General features: G+C 31.9%; 1 protein-coding gene across 2 annotated transcripts; it reads left to right on the forward strand.

The window, feature by feature from the left end:
* The first annotated feature begins 1203 nt into the window (after positions 1–1203).
* On the forward strand, positions 1204–22717 carry LOC120333469 (guanine nucleotide-binding protein subunit alpha-13-like). Of its 2 annotated transcripts, none has more exons than XM_039400898.2 (8): positions 1204–1384; positions 2476–2622; positions 3712–3912; positions 6965–7015; positions 9135–9266; positions 11428–11544; positions 17206–17396; positions 17947–22717. In XM_039400898.2, exons 1-8 carry the CDS (start codon positions 1280–1282, stop codon positions 18089–18091), a joined length of 1089 nt encoding a protein of 362 aa, XP_039256832.1. In that variant the 5' UTR covers positions 1204–1279; the 3' UTR covers positions 18092–22717. The 2 variants fall into 2 exon arrangements, with proteins under 2 accessions (XP_039256832.1, XP_039256833.1); XM_039400899.2 differs by having other exon boundaries at positions 11440–11544.
* Positions 22718–24512: the final 1795 nt, after the last annotated feature.

Consider the following 24512-nt stretch of genomic DNA (forward strand, 5'->3'; position numbering starts at 1 on the left):
CAAACTTCATGTTCCTCGGACCGATCCCCTATGCTTCGTTGAAGTATTCGCGTAATCCCCAAAATTTTCCCCCTATGCTTCTCTAAAGTATTCGTGGACCCCCAAAATTTGCAAACCGAAAACACGATAGAAGAACATAGCATAGAGTTATTCAGATGACATTTCAAGTAGCTGCCACTTCTCACGTTCGCAAATAAAATAGAGTAGGCCCTACTGATTTATCTTATGTGATTACATCAAGTTTGTTCCTTGCTTTCGTCTTGATTTGAACAAGTGTAGAAAACCGATGCCAACAGAAGTAAGTGGAGACGAAAGGGATGATGATTTTGAATGCTGTGGCGTGTAGGGACAACAACAATCTTTTAACCACCGAAAATTTGGAAGCACTTGATTCTGTAGTTAAACAGAAGAGCGATTATTTCACCATAAGAAGAAGAAAATGCAAAATGACAAAGTTAGCCTATACCGCAAAAACTAAAGGCTCTAGCGTTTGCGGCCCATTAGATATTCCTTCCAAGGGTCCGCGGAACCACTGATGTACATCTTAAAATGGCCTGAAATTGAGGAAAATTTGTATTCATAGACATAGCAACCATTAATAATATTAGACAATCATAATTATCATAATCATTGGTTAGATGCTATCAAACTTATCGTATATTTCACTGTTGAATTAGAAAGTCATTTTTTATTTGGGTCGTGTGACAGAAATGTCACTTTTTTCATACATTTTGTTTTAAAATAATCGCATGGAACCGTGCCATAAAAATGTTCACTAAAAATCTGATCTGTGGAGTTGGAGCATGTTTTTATTTTTATTGAATTAATTGAACTAAAAACTTTCTATCGAATTAGCTATAAATAGGTATGTACTACATGCAATTATCGAGGAAAACTTTTTGAATTTCTATAGAGAATTTTGTCTTCGATTATTACCAATAAATTCTGAAATTCAAACTTTTGGGAATTCGAAATCTTGACTCCGACATGAATGAAAACTTAGATTCCATCCTGCAGGAAATCAAGAATATTTACTACTGATTATAACAAATTGCTTCAAATATTTACTTCATCTCTGAAAATTTCAACCCGGCTGTAATATACTGAATGATAAATGAAGCGTGAATGGCCAGAATAATCGAACTTAAAAACAGATACTCACATTGCTGTTAACTAGGGAGATATATCAATTTTTTCATAATTTTCAATTTTCTTCTCAGACTAACGTAGTCTCATTAATGTATATTGGCCGGTTACCTCCGTTGGTAACGGTTCAACCATGGTTGGTTGCGGCCTCAATTGCTTCTTTAGTGATCCATCTACCACAAAAAGCAATCAAATTGACAAGGAATTAGCAAAGGAAAAGTTATATTTTAAACGACAGGTATGGAAATGAATCCAATATTTTTTGTTTATCCAGAAAAAGTTTTTACAAAGTATAGGTTAATTTAGCTGTTAATAAATTAGAATTTTTTTATCAAAAATCTGTTTTTGATCAATTTTTCAAAATTTTGATTTCCATTTTTCTCATATAATATTCTTTTAGATATACTCATATGACTACTTTTGTAAACACCTCCATGCTGTTTTTCCTGCCATTGCCCCCTGTTTTTGCTAAACTACACGTATACCTATATTTAGCGAGATTAAAGGGATTGTTTAGGAGCTGTTAATTGTGGTTTGTGTTGTGAAAGAGATTTGGCTGAATTACCATTCGTGCGGAGCCATCAAACGTATCATGCGCTATAAAGCGAAGTACTTTGTGGATAAATATATTCCTAAATGATATGACAGCCTTTTTCTTATATTTTTTCATGCCTTTTACTCCAAACTACCACTAACTCTAAATCCACCAATAGTGGTTTGTAAGGTGATAATATTTTTGAAAGGCCCGGATTCTTTCCGGCTGAGCATTAGCAATTTATTATATCCTGACTGTGTTAGTTTTGTTGAATATATCACTTACCAGGGGTTTTTGAAGTGGGTCCTCTGGCCCCCATAAGGGGCTACAGAGAAGTTGTCTGGGGGCCACATGCGAAGACCCCCATTGGGAACGGGATCTTACCGGCTGTGCATTTTAGAAATTTATTACACCCTGACTGAGTTAGTTTTGTTAAATAAATCCCTTATACCAAGGTTTCTTAAAGTGGGCCGTCAGACTACGGAGAAGTGTTTTGGGGGCCATGAGGAAAGGCCTCCATCAAGTATCATTTGCAATAACCATGTTTTGATAGAGTAAATCGATCAATTTGTTCAATTCGGAGACTGTATTGTAATTATATTTTGTTTGTTGGCTTTTAGTTTTTTTTTGTTACAAGAATGGGGCCACCGGTGTTGAGAATCTTTGCAAGGGGACCACTGGCTATGAAAGTTTGGGAACCCCTGCCTTATACGTTACTGAAGTACCTCAAGTTTTTACCAGATTCTGAGTTTTATTATTATAAACTATTCTTATTTGTTCAATTTTGTTTTTAGGTGAAATTACTGTTACTGGGTGCAGGCGAAAGTGGGAAAAGTACTTTTCTAAAACAGATGAGAATTCTTCATGGAAAGGATTATGATGAAGAAGATTTACTCGAATTCCGTCCAATTATTTATCAAAATACTGTCAAGGGAATGAAGGTTGGTAGTTCTAAATAATATACTAGTGCAGGCGTTCCCAAACAGGAGGGGTACATGTACCTCCAGCGGTATTCTTCGACTTTTCAAGAATACATTAGATTGAGTTTTATTCTTTCCATAACTTCTAATCTGCCTTAAAATGTATTATCATCTGATGTTAATAATTTGAAGACCTTAGTTCAGCAACTCTTTAGAAAGTCACATTCTTTCCTCGGAAGCTTTAACTACAGTAACTACTGAGTCTACATTCGCAGTTCACGTGTCTTATTTTATCCAATCACAATTCACAGCACGCAATGCTGTTTTGGCGGTACACGGGCGATGGGTACCTATTAACATTGATTTTGCGAAACCTTGTACTTCTCAACCTTTTTCCTTGTTTTCCTTTTGCAATTTTTTAATAAATTTTTATTCCTCACCAATGATAATGGTGTAAAATGCACATAAAGTAGAAAACATTTGATAACTAATTCTTAAGTAATTCAAGAGTGGATCCATTGCTGCAAAAGTATAATATAACAAGGATAACTACCGGAAGTTCACGGAAGACCAGTTTATAACTACCGTAGTTCCTGTCTTGATAGTAGTCACCATTCATTCAGATATAAATGTAGAAATAAATGTTAGCTTTTTAATGACTAGCTTATTGCTGCAATGTTTTGCATTTTGGACATGGCGTTCTTCCTGCATTGAATAATTGAGATAGCAATACTTCAAATCTGAATTGCAAATCAAGTCCAACGTGCAGCCATTCACATCGTAGTGATGAAAGTGCGAAGCATACGTGCATTCATACTTTAAAGTCTAAATGCACTGATTATGCGTTTGGTGGATAATACCAAGCATGTTGGAATAAAAAATAATTATTATGAACATTGTGTTTGCGTGAGAAGAGATTTTAAAAAAATGAAAATCATAGCCTTTTGGCAGCTTCAACAATCTCGAATTACAAAGAATTTGAAATTTGATTGGTCTATTAGGCGCTTTTCCCCCACAACAACAAAGTTATTCATAGTTCCAATTTGAGTCTAATATTACTGATAACAGAGTTGTATAAATGTAACTAAATTTTTGATTGTACTGTTCCAGGTTCTGGTGGATGCCAGGGATAAACTTGGAATACCTTGGGGAGATCCCAGCAGACAAAGCCAAGCGGATTACATTATGGCATTCGATAGGTATATTTCTACAGATCCTGAAGCATTTCTACAATGTACACCTCATATTAAGGAATTATGGAAAGATACTGGAATACAGGAAGCTTACGACAGGCGGAGAGAGTTTCAATTGGTAAGTTATTGACTCCACAAACTCTTAGCCAATTGAAGAATATTTCGACTTTGGCTCCTGCCTTTTAATTAAAAAAATTCGAACTCCTACTACTTCGAACTCTTTTTTAAAAACAAAATTTGACAATATGAACTTTTATAATAGTCTAGTACAGTGATTCCCAAAGTGGGCGATATCGCCCCCCGGTGGGCGAAAACGATACAGAGGGGGGCGAAAAAGTCGAAGGGGGCGATAGGGGGGCGATTTCGCAAAACCTGTTTTTGCTCGGCGCATTGTGCACTTAATTCTGTACTCTGTGTGCATTCGCAGGCTTGAATCACGTGGTCTATTATCACACGCGAAAGGATTGCTGGACTCGTCTCCGCAGTAAGGTACGGTAGTTTGCGTATCCCAGTGGTCGGCAAAATACGGCCGGAGTAAAAAAATCTCGACCGGGACGATTCACTGAATAGACCTATCCCCGAAAATTCTTCCTATACTTTACCATTTTTAAATTTTCGGTGCTTATTTTAAGAGTGGTTTCGCGAGTTGTTGGTTGTAAAATAGGGTATTTGTTTCAAACTATCATTCTAATTCATACCATTCAACAATCTGTTTTTTAAAAGTAACGATGAAGAATTTTAGCCTATAGTCTATCACAGCTATTTCCACACCAATTTTTGATTACTGTATTTAAACTGAAACTCATAGGAAAACAAAGTAATCATTGACTTATATTTAAATTTCCGAAAAACAACTAAAAACTAAGGAATATAATTCAAAAACGCGAAAATGAGGGAATGTTCACGACCACGCCTGAAAGTCTGTCTGAGTGATTGTGTCTGAGCGGATGCGAAAGGGGGTATTGTTACGTTTATTTTTGCATCTTGCTGATTGGCCAATGTCACGATGTAAACAAGGAAGTATATGCCCGGGGAAAAATCCGAACGGCGGTTTTGACGATGAATTTATTTTTTTATTTATAATCTACGCTCGAGGACTAAACTACATTTTTTACGTAACAGAATTTATCGTGAGACACGTTTAGACTAAATTTTATTATATCCTAAAAAATTCTATTGAACAGCTAGCTACTCTTTTAACGAGCCTACAATTTAATTATAATTAGACAAATGGAAACACGAAGAAAAAAAAAGTTGATGCTGAGGACAGGGGTTCAATAGCGCATGCAGTAAATATTCGAATATATTGCAATGCTATAAGGAAATAAAATTCATATTCTATTCGAGAGATTGATTCATCAGTGCGTAATTTTTGTAAGAATGTATCTTCTTGAAGAAAATCTTCATTAAAATTTCACAAATCATGCGAGAATATTCACTTAGATGTTTGGAAGTACATATTTGTGCAAACAATGTTTTTCGAAAATGGAGACATTACAAAGAACAAGCAAAGAATTGGGATTAGTGATGCCCATTTAGAAAATCTTCCCATCTTGGCGTCGTAAAGCTATCAAGCGTGATGCAGCAACAAGACATATATAATAAAAAACTCGCTGAAGAACACCAAGCTCATCAATATCATTAAAAAACACTATAAACTATGATTTGTCTTCTTATTCGGTCTCTAATATATTCGTTTTTGACTTTACATTTTTTTGTAGTGCCGGGGGGCGATGAGGTTGTATAAAGTACTGTAGGGGGGCGATGGTCAAAAAAGTTTGGGAACCACTGGTCTAGTAAACTTAATGATTTTTGAGTATTTGTCAGGAATTTAGATTTTTTTGGAAATGGAATATAAATTATCAGATTAACACCCCATCTGTGTGTTAAAACATTGGTTTTCAGCCTCCAATAAATTGACTGTTTTAAATTTCTTTCCTGTACATAAAAGAATTTTTTGTAAAAATTTCTTATGGTATTACATGATTATCTTTAATCCTTTAGAGCAGTATTTCTCAATCATATCCACATTTCAGACTTCAATAAATTGCCTGTTTTAAATTTCTTTCCTGTACATAAAAAATTTTTGAAATAATTTTTTAGTCGTATTACGTGATTATTAACAATCCTTTGGAGCAGTATTTCTCAATCATAACCACATTATCTATTTTTGTATATTCATGTATCACTGAATTCAATTGAAAATAAATTTATGTTAATTTACCCAAAACCACAAATATTAATATTATTAGTTCATAATAGAATTGCAATTCCATTCATTTTTAAAATCTGCCATTGATTGTTAATTGGGGAATTTACGGTAGCATACATCTCAGTTACCCTTTTAGTTTCTGAATCCCCAATTTGAAAGTAAAAATGCATTGAATTTATCGCAGATCGAGTATTTTCGTTGGTTGTTAAATTTATCCCGTACCATGAGAAATACCTTACCATACCACTGGTGATGTGTGTACCCAGGATGAATGGTACTCCCGTAGTATATGTACCAGGAATTAGGGTTAGGCCATAATTTTATTCCGATTTTCCTGTAAGCTTTCTGGTTGAACTGAGAATCTTTTAGTTCTATTACGAGTTTGTGACCGTCTGTGTTAGCCAAGTGAATATACCCCCTGCCCATAAGTTTCAGTCCCTCTACATAACTTGATGTAAAGTAGGCGAACAAAATTATTTATCTCCATATCGGTACATACACTTCTGGAACACTGGATGAAGATCCATTGCTTAAGATATTAAGCCTTATCAATATAGTCATTGTGGAAAAACATGTATACTTTTTTGTTCAGTATAATAATACCCAGTGATCAATATTTTTATTTGAATTTGAGGCTATTTGATCAAGTGTGCTATATATTTGATGGAGATTTCCTTATCTCAAAATTGAAATTTTTTTTTCTTCTTAATTGTTAAATTCATCATAATAGAGTTTATGGACCAAAATTCATTCAATTTAAAAAAAAAAATTTCAAAACTTTACAAATTTTAGATCCCATAAATACTACTGTGAAGTCTATGAGCATCCATAATTATAGTATTACATTACCTGATTAATTCATTGCATTTTGTAATATTATACCTTATTATTGTCTCAATTTTAAGTCTAATTTTTCCACATATATTTAGCTTAATCTAATTATTCTTCTTTTTTACAGGGTGAATCAGTTCGGTATTTTTATGAAAATATTGACCGGATAAGTGCACCTGTGAGTTGATTTTTATCTGAACTATATCATTATATAAACCAAATTTGATTTCTAGTATTGAAAATCAGGAATGTCCAAAAGTTATCGAATATTCAAATACGGTACATTCAAAATTGGGTATATAATATAAATATAGTAATTTCTCGATCTTAGGAATACTTGGAATATTTATTTGAAAATGCTTTTTTAAAATGAAAATCTTTTTAGCATTTATTGTCTTAGAAACTTCGGACAAAGTAAAATAGAGAATACTTATTAAAGCAATGATCATCTCAAATATTAAGCATGACTGAATTTGATTTCTACGAATTCACAATTATCTTGAAAAATTTCTCTTGTGAAACAGACTCGTTTCTGAATCTATTCGATATATCATATTCAAAAAGATTATTTTAGAATGTATTCGAGATATTACATTATTCGAGTTTGTCATCCCCTGTTATGAAAATGCATATCATGAGTTTCAAGACAACTGAGAGAATGTGGAAATTTTGAAACAAAGTTATTTGAACAAATTAGAAAGAAGTTGTTTAAACCGGTTTTCTAATCTGAGTTTGAAGCGATATTCGTCAAAATGTTCCAATTAAAAGTTAAAAAAGTTTTGAAATGAAAAAAATGTTTTCCTCATTTTTTTAAAACAGTTTTCAAGTTTCGTTTTTTTTGGGGTTAAAACTCAAAACCTCCTATATATTCCCTCTGTAAATTTTCATTACATGACAAATTTTGTCAAAATTTCACACAAAAACAAGCATTTTACTTACCGGTATATATTTTTGTTTTTAAAAAAAATTATCTGATTATCAGTTATTTCATTAAAATTGAATTTTTGAATTCAACTTTCAAACATACCTAGTATGGTTATTTATAGCGATACATAATGCATAACTATTGAGAAACAATAAAGTTTTGCATTGCTTATTAGAATAGGATTTTGATTTCGAAAGGCATTCGAAATGTTGACTAACTACACCGTTTGCTCCTCACCTGTTGTACACTAGTTAGAAGGATTTTTATGGGTACCTAAGTTAAGGTATAGGCTTTGTCTTTCAAGGGCTGTTGTTACTAAATATTACATATAAAACATTGAATAAATTAAAGATTGAAACTTTAAATCCATTTTTAAGAAATCATCATTTGGTGTATATCTTCCGGTAAATACTATTTTTGTGATATTAATATTCAACTCTATTCTGATATTTTTTTATTGGAAATGTCATTTTTGCCATTTTTAACGTGATTGGTATAAATTGGATGTTGTTTTTTGTCAATATCTACCTATCAATATCTAAGTTTCACCTGTAGTGAATACGCTTGCATTGCAATATTAGCGATGTTTTAAAAGTATGGACGGACGCCCTCGGGCCATGGAGATTTCAATACTTTTAGTACTGACTTTTGATAAACAATCTTGTAATCTGATTATCAATGGATTATAATCAGTCAAGCATGATTCATACTTATATGTGTTGAATTATTTATAATCGATAATTGGCCAAAGATAACAAACTAATACCAGGGCGTGAAATTGAAAATTGGTACTGCTTACTAGTTGAGTAAATATACCGGTATTTGGATAATAAGATATTGTAAGAATACAGGCAAGGATAGCCAAAACGGATTAACATATCTTGAATGCATTCTAAAATAATATATTCCAATATGAAATACCTAAATTGTTTCTTTTTCAACAAAAATCACATTTAAGTCATTGTATATTCAATGAGTTGGTTTGGAAGTTCCGATTGACTAACTTGTAATTTGGCTGATTTTCTATGTTTTACAGCTTTTAGAAATAAAATAGAGGCGCTCTCTGTCATTTTAATAAACTACAAATGCTAAATATGATATTTTTCAATTGAAACTATTCTGAATTATCAGTAAAATCAAGAATTTGTTTCTGAAGTTCAGATAAATGGCACATAAACAATAATTTGAACGGTTTTCTATAATTTACTGTTTATAGATATTGGTTATATTGTAAAAATGTCAAATTTGCATATATATGATATTGTTACTAATCAAGAATTTGTAATAAGCTATCATATATAACTGATTATAAACTGATTCGAATATTCGATTCGTTTTATATATATCTTTACATCGTCTTGTTAATTTTTAGGATTACGTTCCCAGCAAGCAAGATATGCTTTTATCAAGAAAAGCAACAAAGGGAATACAAGAATACGTTTTCGAAATCCGACGAATTCCTTTCCGATTTTTCGACGTCGGTGGACAAAGGAGTCAAAGACAGGTATTGAATCAAATTTTGAATTTTGTATTTTATTCAACTTTGTTTTTTAAGCTAAATATCAAGAAAAAAACGAAGCTATACCGAACAAATTAAAAAAAATATGAAAGCATTCCGGAGTCGAGAAGTTTCAGCGTCACGTATATCAGGGTATGAGAATGACATTGCATGACATATATTTATGTTGGCATAGCTTTTGCTTGCTTGCAAATTCATCATTAGCTGTGTGTTGGATGTAGCCTACTGTAGCCTACTGGTCATAACTTAAAAAGGGTTTTCAAAACTTCCCATTATAATTTGCTAATTTATAAACAAAATTATTTATCAAAGAAATTACCGTATTGCAAATCTTAATTCCTTATTTCTAATTTAAGAAATATTTCAGATTATCACCATAGTCTTAATAAAATGATAAATTAAAAATTCAAAGTATAATATATTTAATATAACAAATTCATGAATATAACCATAACATTTCATTTGACTTATAGGTAAGTTAATCAAACATAATAGTTCCGATTTAAATTCCTGGAAACTTCCATTATATTTGGTTTCAATAGAATATAAATTTGTGACAACAAAATTATTAATGTTAGCAAAACGATATATTCTACATCAATCACCATACTGCATTTAGGCTTGGTGATATTTGACAGATATTAAAAGAACAAGTCTTCATATAACACACCAATCATTAAAACCAATTACCACGGTCAATCCTAATTTTCCTGCGTTCCCAGATCCAAAATATTTTTTTAAACATGGTCTAATTTAAAATATATTCGATATTTTATTTTCGAAAAATTTAGTTCAAAGCAATTGCATTGAACGTTTCAAACAGATTATTGAATATAAACTTGTCACATCATTATTCGAATAAGATAAATTGCTAGTCACTCTTTCGTTTATACAATTTTATCTTATTCAAGTGTCCTTATAACCCGAATAAATAAGATTCAAGTATATCTTAAGTTACATCTTTCTGTGTCAAATTCCAAGTGCTCTTTTCTGAATCTGAAGCATGAAACGTGTTTAGCGTTTCCAAATTTTTTTGAAAATAGCAAGCATTATTGAATTCATCATGAAGTAATAATACACCAGTATCACGCATTTTTCGTTTTGAACATTCTATCTGGTCCTTGAAAAGAACACAGTAGAAAATCACCATGTATTGTTATTAAATAGCCTATGAATTGCTCGGGAAGGCAACATTGTACGTCCCTAGTATGTTCAGGGAATGTGGAGGAGCTGCGGAAAATTTCATGTCTTCTACTGAAAAATGTTGATCAAATTTAATAATAAAAATTTCAGCCTTTTCAACAGACCAGGCTGCGCAACCTGCGCCCCGAGAGCCAAATACTTCCTACAAGGAAAAATGTCATGCCAAAATCGTCTTAGATTTTGCGGCATATTCATATGAAAATTACCAGCCGTTACTTAATATTTTTGAGTACTATATTCCTAAAAAAATAATAATACATATAGACTAGGGTTAGGTATCATAAACACAATTCCGCCTTCCCTTCAGAAGCATTCCTGATTATATTACAAAAATTTTAAAAAATTATCAAAATTAGTTCATGTCTATTTTGTTGGAAACTCGCCAAATTTTGCTAAAATTATGGTGCCTTTGTTAACACATACAATACAACGCTTTATTCAAGAAATCCAAATTACACAACAGGAATAACAATAATTACAAGCGACAAACAAAATGGAACTTCCTAGAATACAGTAAAACTGTGACGATGGGAGTTGAAACATGAAAGATTACATGCATAATATCATTTAGAATAGTTATCTTTATACTTGCTATTGCATCCTTGCATAATACGCATACGTATCCACTTGTACGAAGGCATAGAGCAAGGAAAGGTAGTTTCTAACCCCAATAATAGTTACGTAATATCCAATAAGTGGTTTTACATATCTTGTTGATGCAAAGTTTGTTCCAATTTTGAATGAAAGTATTTTCGATCAATTTTAGTTCTAGTTATTTTTGTTTATTTTTTAATTCATCGTTTTGCTGTCTTAGTGTCGCATGTTATCATTTCCATCTATCATTTTAGTTGAAATTTTATTATAATTTATCATTTTTTGTTAATTTTTCCATTTCTGCATCCCACAATTTTGAGTTATCATACAAAGTTTACACTCAGTGAAGAAATATTTTCAGAAATGGTTCCAGTGCTTCGAAGATGTTACATCAATCTTATTCATGGCTTCCACTTCAGAGTTTGATCAAGTTTTAATGGAAGATAGGAAAACTAATCGATTGAGGGTGAGAATAATTTATCTATTTTTTAAAAGGAGCACATTCACACTTTTTGCTCTGAAAAAGGCCCTGTACAAGCGGCCACTGATTTCTATTTTTGGAAGGATCAGATTCTTTCCGATTCGACTTCGCCTACCCACTTTCTTACACCCTGGGTCAGGTTTTGGGGTGATGGGATTTGAATTAGGGACATGTCACCTGTGATACCAACACAGTTAGATGAACTCCTAGGCTAGAGGTGTGAAACCTACGACCCGCGGGCCCAACTACGCCTCAAAAGGAAAATTTGTGTGGCCCGTGGAGAAGTGCAAATTTTGAATAGTGTGGCCCTTTGGACGAGTTTTTAATTTAGTTTAATCTGGTATATGCGAGTACCAGCAAGGCCTCCAATTTATTATCTATGCCTATGATGTTACTTTAATTTTTTGGTATTAAATTGATGAATATTGTGACGTTGAGTTGAAATCATCCCAATTCAATCGCTATCTGGAGCACCACGCAGATGAAAATTCCAGTGATAAACATTGCATCAATAATAACGAAATTTAAATTTAAAATTTGACTAGCTCGTGATACACAATTTCATCACTCGTTTTCACACCTTTCATTATTATTTGCTTTCTTGTAAGTTTGTCAACATAGTCTACTATCACATTATTACACATTGGTGCTAATTGCTCTCTAAGTATGGAATATGAATTGCCAACATCATGTTTGGTTTATATAAGATCTATGCCTATAGTTAATCAGAATGTGTTATCATGTGAATCTCATTTTGTTAAAATGATTTGAATACACAATACATATGAGATGGCCTGAAAATAGTCTTACATGATTTGTGCTCTATCTGTATGGGCTTATACGTTATTAAACATGAAGTATATATTTTGGTATATATCACTTTTCTTTGGAGCTAATTGACAAATTTTTTACAAGTTTTTAGTAAAACTTCTATGCTCTATTTTGGTACTCCTGTAGGCTGTAGTGTGTGTACCAGGTTAGGGTCAGGCAATAATTTTATTCTGAATTTACTTATTTTAGTTCTATTACAAGTTCGGGGACTGACTGTGCTAGCCAAGTGAATATGCCCATAAGTTTCAGTCCCTTTACACAACTCGATGTAAAATAGGCGAACAAAATTAGTTACCTCCATATTGGTACACACACACACTAGGTGACTTGATATTTTACTTACCTTACGATTTGTATGTTGCATTTTATGCTAAAGAATGGTCAGATAACGGACTTCATTTTTAGGTATACAGGTACTGCGGTTGGTTATTTATTGGAACTCCTTGTCCGTATGTTTGAGAATCATTCTCTTGTTCATATATTATGTTTAAATCCAGAGAAGCACTGAGCATTTAGTTCAAATGAGTATTAAAGTTTTTGTAGGAATCTATATTTTCTCAAATCAAGTTTTTTTTTCTAATTCCGCTTCGACTGAGTTTTGTACATGATTACGATATATATGCTATATTTTACCATGTAATTTCTCCAATCTGAAAAATTCCTACTTTTATCAAAGCAGAATAGATTAGCAAAGCTTGATCAAAATAGTTTTTTAGTGGAATTGTAAATTGCTAAACATTTATAGTTGCGTCTGGCTTACAAAAATAGTTTAAGCTATCGGCCACAAAAATTCAACTTGTTGTTTTAGATGACGTTTTGTAGCAAAAAGTTGTTTGCGGTTAATTATCAGACATTTTTTGGGGTTTTTTAACCTTATTTTTTTGGCAAGATTGCACGATTTATAATATGATATAACAATACTAAGTTTATAATGTATCTTGCTTAGCTTAAATATGTATTTTCAGTGGTTATGTTATATTTTTGAACTCGTCGATAGGGTTATATCGGTACAACACCTGTATCTGTTGTTGAACTATTTTTCCCCTTTATTTTTTGGTATTTGGCGAATTGATAGATCATTGTTTTGTAGATAGAATTGGAAATTGTGGTTGTCTTGTAATAAAAAATCTTCTTAAACAGAGCCATATTCAGAGCAGATATGGGAAACCTGTTACGAGAATTTTTTTTATTTTGTTTACTACACAAAAGACATATTAATGGAATTTATTTTTCATGGGATGAATATAAAATTTGACCTTAAACCATATGGATAGGAGAAGCAAATAAGTGTAAAAGTATTTTGAATGGCTGAGATCTACTGAATCTGTGAGATATTACATGCTGTTGCATATTGAAGTACTAAGTTTGTGTTTATGCTTGAACTTGTCTCTCCGGAAAAGGTTTTCAATTCAGCGGTAGTATTCAGTTGGCAGTAAGCACTCATTCGTTTACCGTCAATGTACCCACCAGACAATAGTATTGATGCCAAAAGTTTTTTACCAAGAACTTAAAAAATATGTCCGTATTTACAGACATGTTATTTATCGCTGCAATTCTTTATAGTATCGGTAGCTCTTGGGCTTGGCACTCTCTGACTTTGAACTGATGGAAATTTTGACTCAAATTCTTGTTAAATTTTTAATGTATTCATTCATTCAAGCCCTTCAAGTCTGAAATTTCGATTTTTAGCTACAGGACAATGTATTGATTTTACAACTATTGAATAAAGCTTGACCAAAACCCTTATTACTTATCGATTTTAATCGGTAAGTATGTTATTAGGTATTTGTCTGTCTGTCTGTTTATCTGTTAGATGCACGCTATATCCCACGAAAGCGAGATTGAATTTGCTCCAGATTTTGCATGTGCATTCATCATATGTCGGACCAGAAGCCCATTGATTTTGGATGAATTATGTCGTTTAATTTGCGAGTTATCAATTAATTAGTGATGGGACACAAGGTGTCACTATGGAGTAAGAGCATTGTTTTGGGGGATCCCTTAACTTTCGATCGATAAATCTTCGGTCTCTGACCGATAGTCTCGTTTTTTTCTCACTGTGATTATCTGAGTTAAAGTTGGCTGTTATGACTTAGAATTGGTAGGATTTTACTGTGATAAAAACTTTTCATAAATAAAATGAACTTTAATAATGTTTGTTTAATTTGATTCCCCTTAGTATTTGTATGTACATCTGGAGTATGGATAGATAAGGCAGGTCATTCTTTTGTTACGAGATGAATGGAACTGAATTACGTCATAGCTTTTGGAATATTATTGTACAACATTATGAGAAGGTTAGACTACGTTCAAATTTGTCTTTCTTGATCAAAGCCAAAAAGAAGATCCACATAAGCGAATTGAATCGGGAAAATTGTGATGATTCATATCATAATTTAACATTTTGAACAGTGTGCGAGGATTAAATAAAAAAAAATAATGGAACGTAAAAGGAAAGTCAGATACACTAGTAATCTTAATGTATTATAAGCCTAAAACTTTCCTTTTATACTTTGGTGCCTTTCATGGCATACAGTTGATAATTTTTGGTCCAGTGGTTAGTGCTTTCATTACAGGTTGATATCCTGGGTTCGATCCTTGTCCAGTCTATTGTTTATCTCAATGTCACCATGCTGTTCGGGATGTCAAAACTGTATTGTGTGTGAATGTTTATAACAGTGAATGTCTGAAACACTGAATATAGAAATATCTTCTTGAACGATTATAACAGTGAATGTCTGAAACACTGAATATAGAAATATCTTCTTTGCCACAATGGACACACTCATATTCAGTTTATTCGTTAGTCAAAAATCCATATTTAATTCGATAGAAGTTTTGCCACTTTCTGAAAATTTGACACTAGATCCAGTAAATGTTTGAAAAATATCTTTACTGATTATCTTGACGTAAATTTTTTCAAGTCTAAAAGCATCTATCTGTATTCATTTATTACAATATTTACAATGTGATTTGAAAACTGTCTGTATTGCATTATATTAATACTTTAGAATCTTACGGTAATTAATTCAATTTTGAATTAAAATTGTTAATAATTGATCTAGTTTGTAGTGTGATTATCATACCTGACATTATTCACAGAATTTTGAATAAATTAATATTTCACTGTTAAATTTCATATTTTATAGAAAAAAAAAGATACAATCATTCAATTTATTCTAGCATTCTTTATACTCTCTATTGATTTTTGTCACTAGCTCACACAGGCAAAATTTCTCAACTTGGCAATAAAACGATTTTACTTTTCATCACCTCAATGTTTCTCTTTGTGTTTTCTTGAACCCCTAAACAAAAATGGATATATTTTCCAAGCGTTGCCCGAAGATGGCAAATCTCAATCGTAAAATTTATATGCATTTCATATATGATTTGATATATAGAAAATTCTATGGTTATTATTGTAAATGAGTAACTAAGGGTTTGACACATTCATTGACCCTCAAACATTATTTTATTATGATGTTCGACCAGGCATGGCGCAATGATAAGTAAACATGATTGATACTCTTTTCATAATCACATCAAGCATGGCTCGATTAAGAATTTATTATTAATACAAAAACTGGAACAAATATATATATAACAGTAGTATCTATTAATATTAGTGCAGTATTGTGATGGTGTTATTTTAGCGCAGATAACAGGTAACTTTATGCTAATCTTTCAAGTATTTTGCAATTGAAAAGTGTGTTTTGGTAATATTGTAAATGTGTGGATAATTTATATTGTTTGTCTGGTGTTTAACCTTTTCGTATAGAGTAGAAAAATGCATGCAGACAAGGGAATGTTAATTTGTAAATGTAATATGTTATGGGGATTTCACATTATCAAGTCAAAATATGACTTTCAGGTTGATTTGCTGACATTTGAGTAGTTTTTGTGTGAAATTTTGCAAAAATTACACTAAATTCATACTGGAAATTGATTGATTTATACTTACTACCACTGAATATCCGCGTATTTCTGGTTTGTGCCTATTCGCCACAGCTTTTAAATGTGAAATTGGATTTGCTAACATTTGAGTAGCTACCAGTACCATTGCGTAGCGGTAAAAATGTATTTGAGTAATATTTTGTGAGAACATTTATTGTAAAATATTAAGAAAATACTCAAAAGCATTTTGCCTGGAAATTGTTTTTATAAACATAATATTTTTGAATTTTGGCCTTTTTCTAAGGAACCTTGTCGCCATGGCTTCAAATTTTAAATATCGGATTCAGCGACCTTAGAGTAGTAGTGTTTGGGATTTGGGAATATTTATTGTGAATATTTAAAATATCATCAAAAACATTTTGGTCTGAAATTGATAGAAATTACTCTGTCTGCATTTCATCGTTTTTTTTTTTTGGCTTTTTCCCTGTTAGTGGCGTCCGGAAATGCGTGATAGGTTACTGCTTCATATAAGAGTTTGTTAGAACCCACTATTGATTGCTGCTTAGGAAAAAAAAGTAGATATAAAACAAGCCAAACATAACCGATATTTAATACAAATTTAATTTTTTTACAACCCTAGTTAGACTTAACTGTCTTGGCATCGCAGATTACACTTCTCGGGTCCAAATCTTATGCCCCCGCCCCCACCTCACCCAGGGTATAGTAAATTGGGTAGGCAATGCCAAATCAGAAAAATTGTTCGAAGCGAAAGGCGAGAATGATCGTTTTATCAAAAACTCACAGTTCTGTTAAGAAGGCATGTTTCACTAAAAAATGTAAAATTAAATTTATTTTTCAAAATGGTTTGTTTGATATATTTTCTACATTTTCAGCTTTAACTTTTATTTCTGTCTTTTTCAGGAATCTCTGGATATATTTGAAGTGATTGTTAACAACATCTATTTTTCCAACGTATCGATTATATTGTTTCTCAACAAGAATGATTTACTGGAAGAAAAAGTCAATCAAGGCCTAAAGATTTCCGACTATTTTCCTGAATTTGATGGAGATCCACTCAATTTATCAGATGTAAAGAATTTTCTTGTATACAAGTGAGTGATATTGAAACAAATTCTAGTTTTTTGTTGATATAGATTCTATATTTTTGATGAGTTACATTTTTTGATCAATATTTACAGTGTTACAAAAGCAAAAGTGGAAAACAATAAGTTTCATGCCAAAACTAAATTTAATCCCAATCTGAACAAATTCATTAAGCTATTTAACTCTTGTCTTTTTTAGGGGCGATTTAAAAATACAAAAAGCACGGCCGTGGAATAGGAAAAAATTACATCCTATTTAAAAGTAACTCCGAAAACAAAATTTTGATTATAAAAAGCTGCATCGTATGCATTTTAAATTTTCTGGTGGAACTGCTCAGTCAACGTATGGTTTATGAGGTCCTGCAAAAAATTTTCACTATGATTATTTCCAGTAAAATCCTCAATTCTAATCCCTGATCACGAAGAATGAAATATTACTTTCTTTATTGCTTATAGAGATATTATCACATATATGAATTGTTTAACTTATTAATTATTCATTTACTAATTAATTAACAGTAAACATTTTAATCAATTTTGTACTATTATAAACATTCAGATTTGAGTCACAACGGAAAGATCGTCGAAAACCATTCTTTCACCATTTCACAATGGCAATCGATACCAACAATATTCGTTTCGTATTCAACGCAGTGAAAGATACGATTCTACAAGAGAATTTACAGACTCTTATGTTACAGTGACTCCAATATATGTGTAATTTTGCTGCAATATTTTGAAAGAACAACACTTTATAATAATAATTATTGTTATTAAGGTGATTAGAAGGTTGCTCGACATTTCATTAACAATATATTTACTACACTTCACTGGAGGCAGTACGTTGCCAAATGAGATCGTATCCTGAGATTAGTTCCAGATATGCCATAGAGCATGGGTTAAAGGTTGCAAAGTGAACTATAACCCTAATGCCTTTTTCTCTCACCAATATGTAAAGTGAATCATTTTTAAAATTTTACTCCAATTTTTTGTATTATATTTCTGAGTTTTGTCTTAATTCGTAATAGAGACATTTTCGCAGTGAAGTTGAATACTGTTCCTCACAAAAATAGTAGCTTGTTACCTAGCAACGACTGCTTGGACAGTGTCTTGTTTGGAGCAAAAGCCTTAAATGAGCGTAAATAAATTTCTAATAATTGGTATATATGGCTTTATAATTGGTCTCCTGAAAGCCCACACAGACAGTCTCCGAACTCGTAATAGAACTAAAATAAGGAAAATCGGAATAAAATTATGCTCTAACCCTGAACTGGTACACACACTACTGGAGTACCCATTCTTGAACTAAAAACCAGAGTTGCCGAATGCCTTATATTGTTTTGCTGCCTTGATAACCACTCATGCCAATTATTAGTTGCTGCCTCCTACTAAGAGTGTTTCATTATTTTTTAGCAAATCAAATATCACTGACTACCATTTTTACAACAAATTTTCATGCTTGTTTTAGGTGTTTTCTCTCACTGACTAAAAATATGGTGTTATTTTTTGTAGTTTTTTAGTCTTTTGTGCTCTGTTATAAAACGAAAAACAGTATTTTAATGACATGGAGTGAGAGTACTAGACCACTTTGAGAGCAGCTCTCCTCTGTTCTTCTTTGTGTCTTCTATTCTTACTTTATGTTTATATTCCTTCTATTTTCAGTGCCTTAGTATGGTGTGCTGCTGCCTTATTTTATTAATTTAATTCTTTGTCCCACTTGGTAATTTTTTCTTTGACTTTCAGACATATCAATTTATATCACATCGCATGCTTCGTTTCTTTATGTACATTCATATTTTATAAAATAGTTTGATTTGAAGGTAAATTATGAAAGAGCTATAGGGATGACTTTATACAAATAAATTTGGGAATTCGAATGTTACCGGTTCAATTTGTTTTCAAATATTATCAATATATCTATTTTCCTGCACAAAACTGTAAACATTTATGGGAAAACTGATAATTTTGACCACCTCAATTTGTGAGAACAATTTGACTACAGTAATCCAAATTAAACACCCTTAATTTCTACTAAACCATCGACTCCGGCGCCAGATTTTAAAAAAATGGATTTCGATTCGAGGTGGTAAACACTGAGAAAATAAATTTTGAAATAAAAACCGTTGAGTATGCAAGCCTCCTTTAAAATAAACCGTCAAGATCGCTTAGTAAACTCGATGTTTTTGAGTTTCTGAATAAATTTTTGACTTCATTGAATGTATGAAATTTCGAATTTGTCTTCGAATGGTTTGAAGATTTGACTCTAGCCCTGCCGCAACAGCCCCTGTTTCAAACACAAATTATGTCTTGATCCCTTATTGAGTAGATTTGCAGATAAAAGAAATCGATTTTGTCATCCGTGTGTAAACATGTTTTTACTATATTTTTCTCACAATTACATTACGAATAACTCTTCTTGTAATTATCCATATTCATTGTTCCAACACCAAACATACTTTTATGATACAAATATTGCCAAGTGCCATTGTAATGTGAAATGCTTAGGAATGTCATTGGCGACATCACAACACTTTTTAGTAATAGCTCTGGCTTACTATTGTTACATCACCCTAATGATTCCCTAGTGCCTAGTACATCGTCATCATTCTATAAATTCCCAGTAGCTACTGATATTCCAATTGTAACCTTTGATTTTGCTCAAAGATCATTATTTTTACTTCTGGGTCATTGCACATAACTTCGTTTTGAGTCAATTCTCTACAAGAAAAAATAGAAATAAATATGCGTAGTATAGCATGATATGTTTTTTTTTAATTTTGTGACACAGAAAACCTTTGATTTAATAATCTTTTGGCTTTTTTTGTACTGTGTTGCCAAAGTGCCTTCAAAATGCTGACAAGGTCCAGCCTCATTGATCTTCGGAGATTTGTCTTAAATAAAAGGTAGTGCCTTGGCCAAATCATGCTGTAACAATCAGTAATAATATAGTTATTACTAATATCAATAAGTATCAACTGATGCATGTGCTTTCATAATTTCAGTACTCTGAATTTTTTTTTCATTCTGATTACTATTGATATCAATCTAGGTATCTAGGTATATACTGGTATTTAACATATTCTGATGCTTATTAAGATTTCAAAATTGGTATTCTTTTATCACATATGACATTTTATATTCTGCATCAATATACTGTAATGATGTATTATCTAACAGCTTATGGGTTTTTTGAAATTGATTTTTAACATTCATTGAAGTATCTTAGTAGAGAAAGAATAGTCTGTTTTAACTTGAAGAAAAATCATGAATTTTTTATATACGTTCTCCCCATTCCATTTTTATCAAGACAATAATACTCGATGTATAAACATTTAATGAGATTATAAAACAAATTTTCTTATTTCTTTTTATTGTTTAATAACGCAACTAATCTTATTTGGTCATTGTCTGCTTTTAGAATATTGCATTATCTCTCTCAAAAAATGTCTGTGGAAAATTTGTGTCAGCGTCATAGTAGAGGTAAAAAGATACAACGGTATTATCCCTTTTTGTTTAAATACTGATTTTTTGGGGTGATTTTTCTTGTTGCGTACACAAATTTTCAACAGAATCAGAAGCGCATTGCAATCATTTATCAGTCTTTTGCTGTAAAAATTTTGTTGCTTTTTATGAAAATGCTTTTTGTGACAACTGAACGCTTTTTCTTTGCAATTTCTTTCTCATTTATGTACTGAATAATGTCGATGTTTTTTTTTTTAGTTTGTAAGAAGTCTAAGTATGTTATCATTTTTATATAATTCATTTTCATGGTTGTATTATGAAAGATGCAAATTTTTTAGCATTATAAGTACACATAACACCAGTTCTTGACATTTAGTTTGTAAAGTACATTTTTATTAAAACCCAAAGATTTTTTTCCCCTTTTTTACACCTGATATCAAATTTTTAGCTTTTGTCTGAAACTTGATACACGATTTCTAGCAATGTTTCTTTTTTTAAAAGTACTACCCACAAACTACTTGTAAGCGATGGTTGTTTTCACAAGTATATTTTTAGTTTTCATGGGAATTTGCAACCTGTAATCTCTGCTGAAAGTAATAATAATCATGCTTTTTGATCATACTCCATATTATCATTTTCAAATTTGTTGGTTTTGTAGCAAAATTTATTTCATTCAATATCTCGAACTTCTACTGTATGATTACCATTCTACTGCCTCTGTACTAAGATGTTTAAATGGTGCTTTGGATAAGTTATTAAAAATTTTAATATCACTGAATTTTTTAGGCACTGTTTACAGGTGAAAATTTGGCTTTTTGTTGTGGAATCATCGCCATTCTAAACCCTGACTGGTATTGCTTACATAATCTAAATTCAGACACCACTTTTTTGACTGATAATATAAAAACTAATGTCAATTTTAAAACCAACACAGAAGTTTTAAATTTAGTGTTTATAGAAAGAATAACACTGGAAAAAACCATCTTTGTGAAAACTGTTAAGCATTTTGCACTAAAGGTATAAATGCAATAGCAGAGCTCTGATTCGATTTCCACTGCCTTCATGTTTTTAATATGATTCTATACATATTTTTATAGAATATGATATAGAAAAACAAGAGGTTTCTTTATTTGGTATGCTAATTTTTAACAATTCACATTTTTGTTATCGAAAAATATAACAAAAACCTTTTTTCTTCTCAATTCCCAATATTTCAAAATTAGTTATAGACAATTTATGAGCAACCTTCCCAATTAATTTAGAACCGTACCAATTTTTGTGTAAAGTCCTTGCTATATTGTGACAATCGGTCTACATGAATACAGAAACTTCTTAAAATCGTCATAGTAACCTTGGATCACTAGGTTGTAATACGAAAAAAAAGTTCTTTGAATTATTAAAACATCTGCCAAACTATTGTGACTAACTAATACATTGTGCTAATTTATTATACATCATTGTGGGATCCCATTCTCAAGAAACTCAAATACTATCGCAAAATTGAATCCAATTGTTACCGATTACCGATATATGTAACACAGTATTTGAGTCTGTGCACTTGCCTTGTTGACTAATTTTCGGCTTCATTGATCAGTTGGGGCAAATTTCTTTCTTCTAATATACCAATTGCCTTCATATGTGGAAACTTTTACAATTTTTGACAAAACTATGAAAATCGGAACTAAACTTATCATCATCAAATTGTACCAGACTAATTGTTATGATCATTTTCATGAATTTTTTTTTGCTGTTATACGGATTGTATTAGCATTGCTCTCTCGTTCTGTAATGCCAATGTTATTATTATATCTTTCGTTCTATTTCTACACAACATATTGTAATACAGATACTACCCAGAGATGCCAATATCACATTGTGTTTGTTATGTTTTCATGGTGATAGGATAAGATAGTTTTGCGATGAGTATCCTATTTACACATTGTTTTGTGTAGGTCAATAAGCATGTCGGTTGCAGGTCTTCGAGGCCCCTGCCCTTTTTTTACACCTCAACCCAGTGGTTCCCGACCAGGGTGCCGTGCCACATTAGTGTGTCACGAAAAAGATTTTGGTGTGCTGCGAAGAGATTTCATTTTTGATTTTATTTCAAGTGATTCCAATCTCGAATCCCTTGAATTCCACAAGAATTACCCCACGGCCAGGGGCGGATTGGGCCCCTTTGGTGCCCTTAGCACTGAAGACTTTGGTGCCCCCTCATGTGCAATTGAATTATAAAAACAATAAATCACATAAGTGTATTATCCATTAAAAATAATCACAACCAAGAGTAAATAAAACAACTTTTACGAACATTTTTAGGTTTTTCAACTGTTATATATAGCCAATTTATATTTAAATTTTTCCTGAATTTGATCAAGGAATCAATATTTGACTAGTAGAATTGCCATTATTGCCGATTTATTTAATTATTATAAACTCAAAATAACATTCAGGATTCACGCGATGACTTTGCAGGGTTTTTAGTCACTATTTAATACGAAAATAAAACAGACACAGTAGCCATAGGAAAGTAAAATCATAAGAAGGTCACTTATCATCTTCATAAATATTCGCATTCCGACGTCAGAAATGAGGATATTGTTAGCCTAAAACTGGGACAGTTAATTTACAATCGGTGGGGAGAAAGAACAAAATTGGCACAAACGATAAAAATCAGAATAAAATCCCGAATTCACTCTTCAATAGCCGTCTTTAACATATGTCGCCCATATGAACGCACAGTTCTCCCAGGAATATAAAACTAAACGTTGCGTAAGAATTAGTCCTTATAAAAAAGAGAGGACGGGCGGAAATAGCTCACCAACATTAGAATGCCTAGCATTCTGGATGCCCGTTGTAGGTGTATTAAAAAAACCCGATATTCGAGAATTCGTTAAAAATATTCTAATTATTCGATTCGATAAAAATATTCTATTTTGCCCACCCTTGCGATCTGTAATCATGTCAGTAATCTGGAGAAACGCGTGGTAGCATAATCACTGATGCAATGAAAATTAATAATAAAACCTTCATTAAATTGATTTAATTGCACTATTTCACGAAAGCGTGGTGGAATTGACGATTATTTCATATCTCGGAATATAACACAGAAACGGTTATTTTTCGGATAGTTTCTGCGGTCTGAAAAGTCGAATGAGCGTTTCGACATAGTAAATGCTACGATCTTTGTCATCAAATTATGATCGGAATTATGATGAATTACTTTAAACATATTTAATGTTATTAGCGATAATAATTAATTGTTATAATGAAATACGGTTTGTTTGCCTCTTTCATTTTTTTCGCTAGTACCGAGAATTACACCATTGAAAGACTTTGGCAATGGGAGAAACATATTAAATTGTAACAAAAATGAATTAGGTTGTGCAAAAGTGAGAATATCTGCGATAATAATAAGGCGAACTTGGAACGGGGAAGGGCGAGAAAAACCAAAGCGTGTTAGCGTCACGTATTACCTGTGCGGCCGCGCATCTTTTACAATAATGTGAGGTGCTCCGAAGGTGGATCTCGTGTACATTATTGTAAGAAAACAGTTATAATATAGGTAACTATTAACCATCCATTTTAGATACAGGGTATGTTGTATTAACAAGAATAGAATTTCCTTTATCTGATCTTCTATGTTTTTTATTATTTTAAATGATT

Source organism: Styela clava, chromosome 13 (genome assembly GCF_964204865.1).
Source record: "Styela clava chromosome 13, kaStyClav1.hap1.2, whole genome shotgun sequence".
Classification (NCBI taxonomy): Eukaryota; Metazoa; Chordata; class Ascidiacea; order Stolidobranchia; family Styelidae; genus Styela; species Styela clava.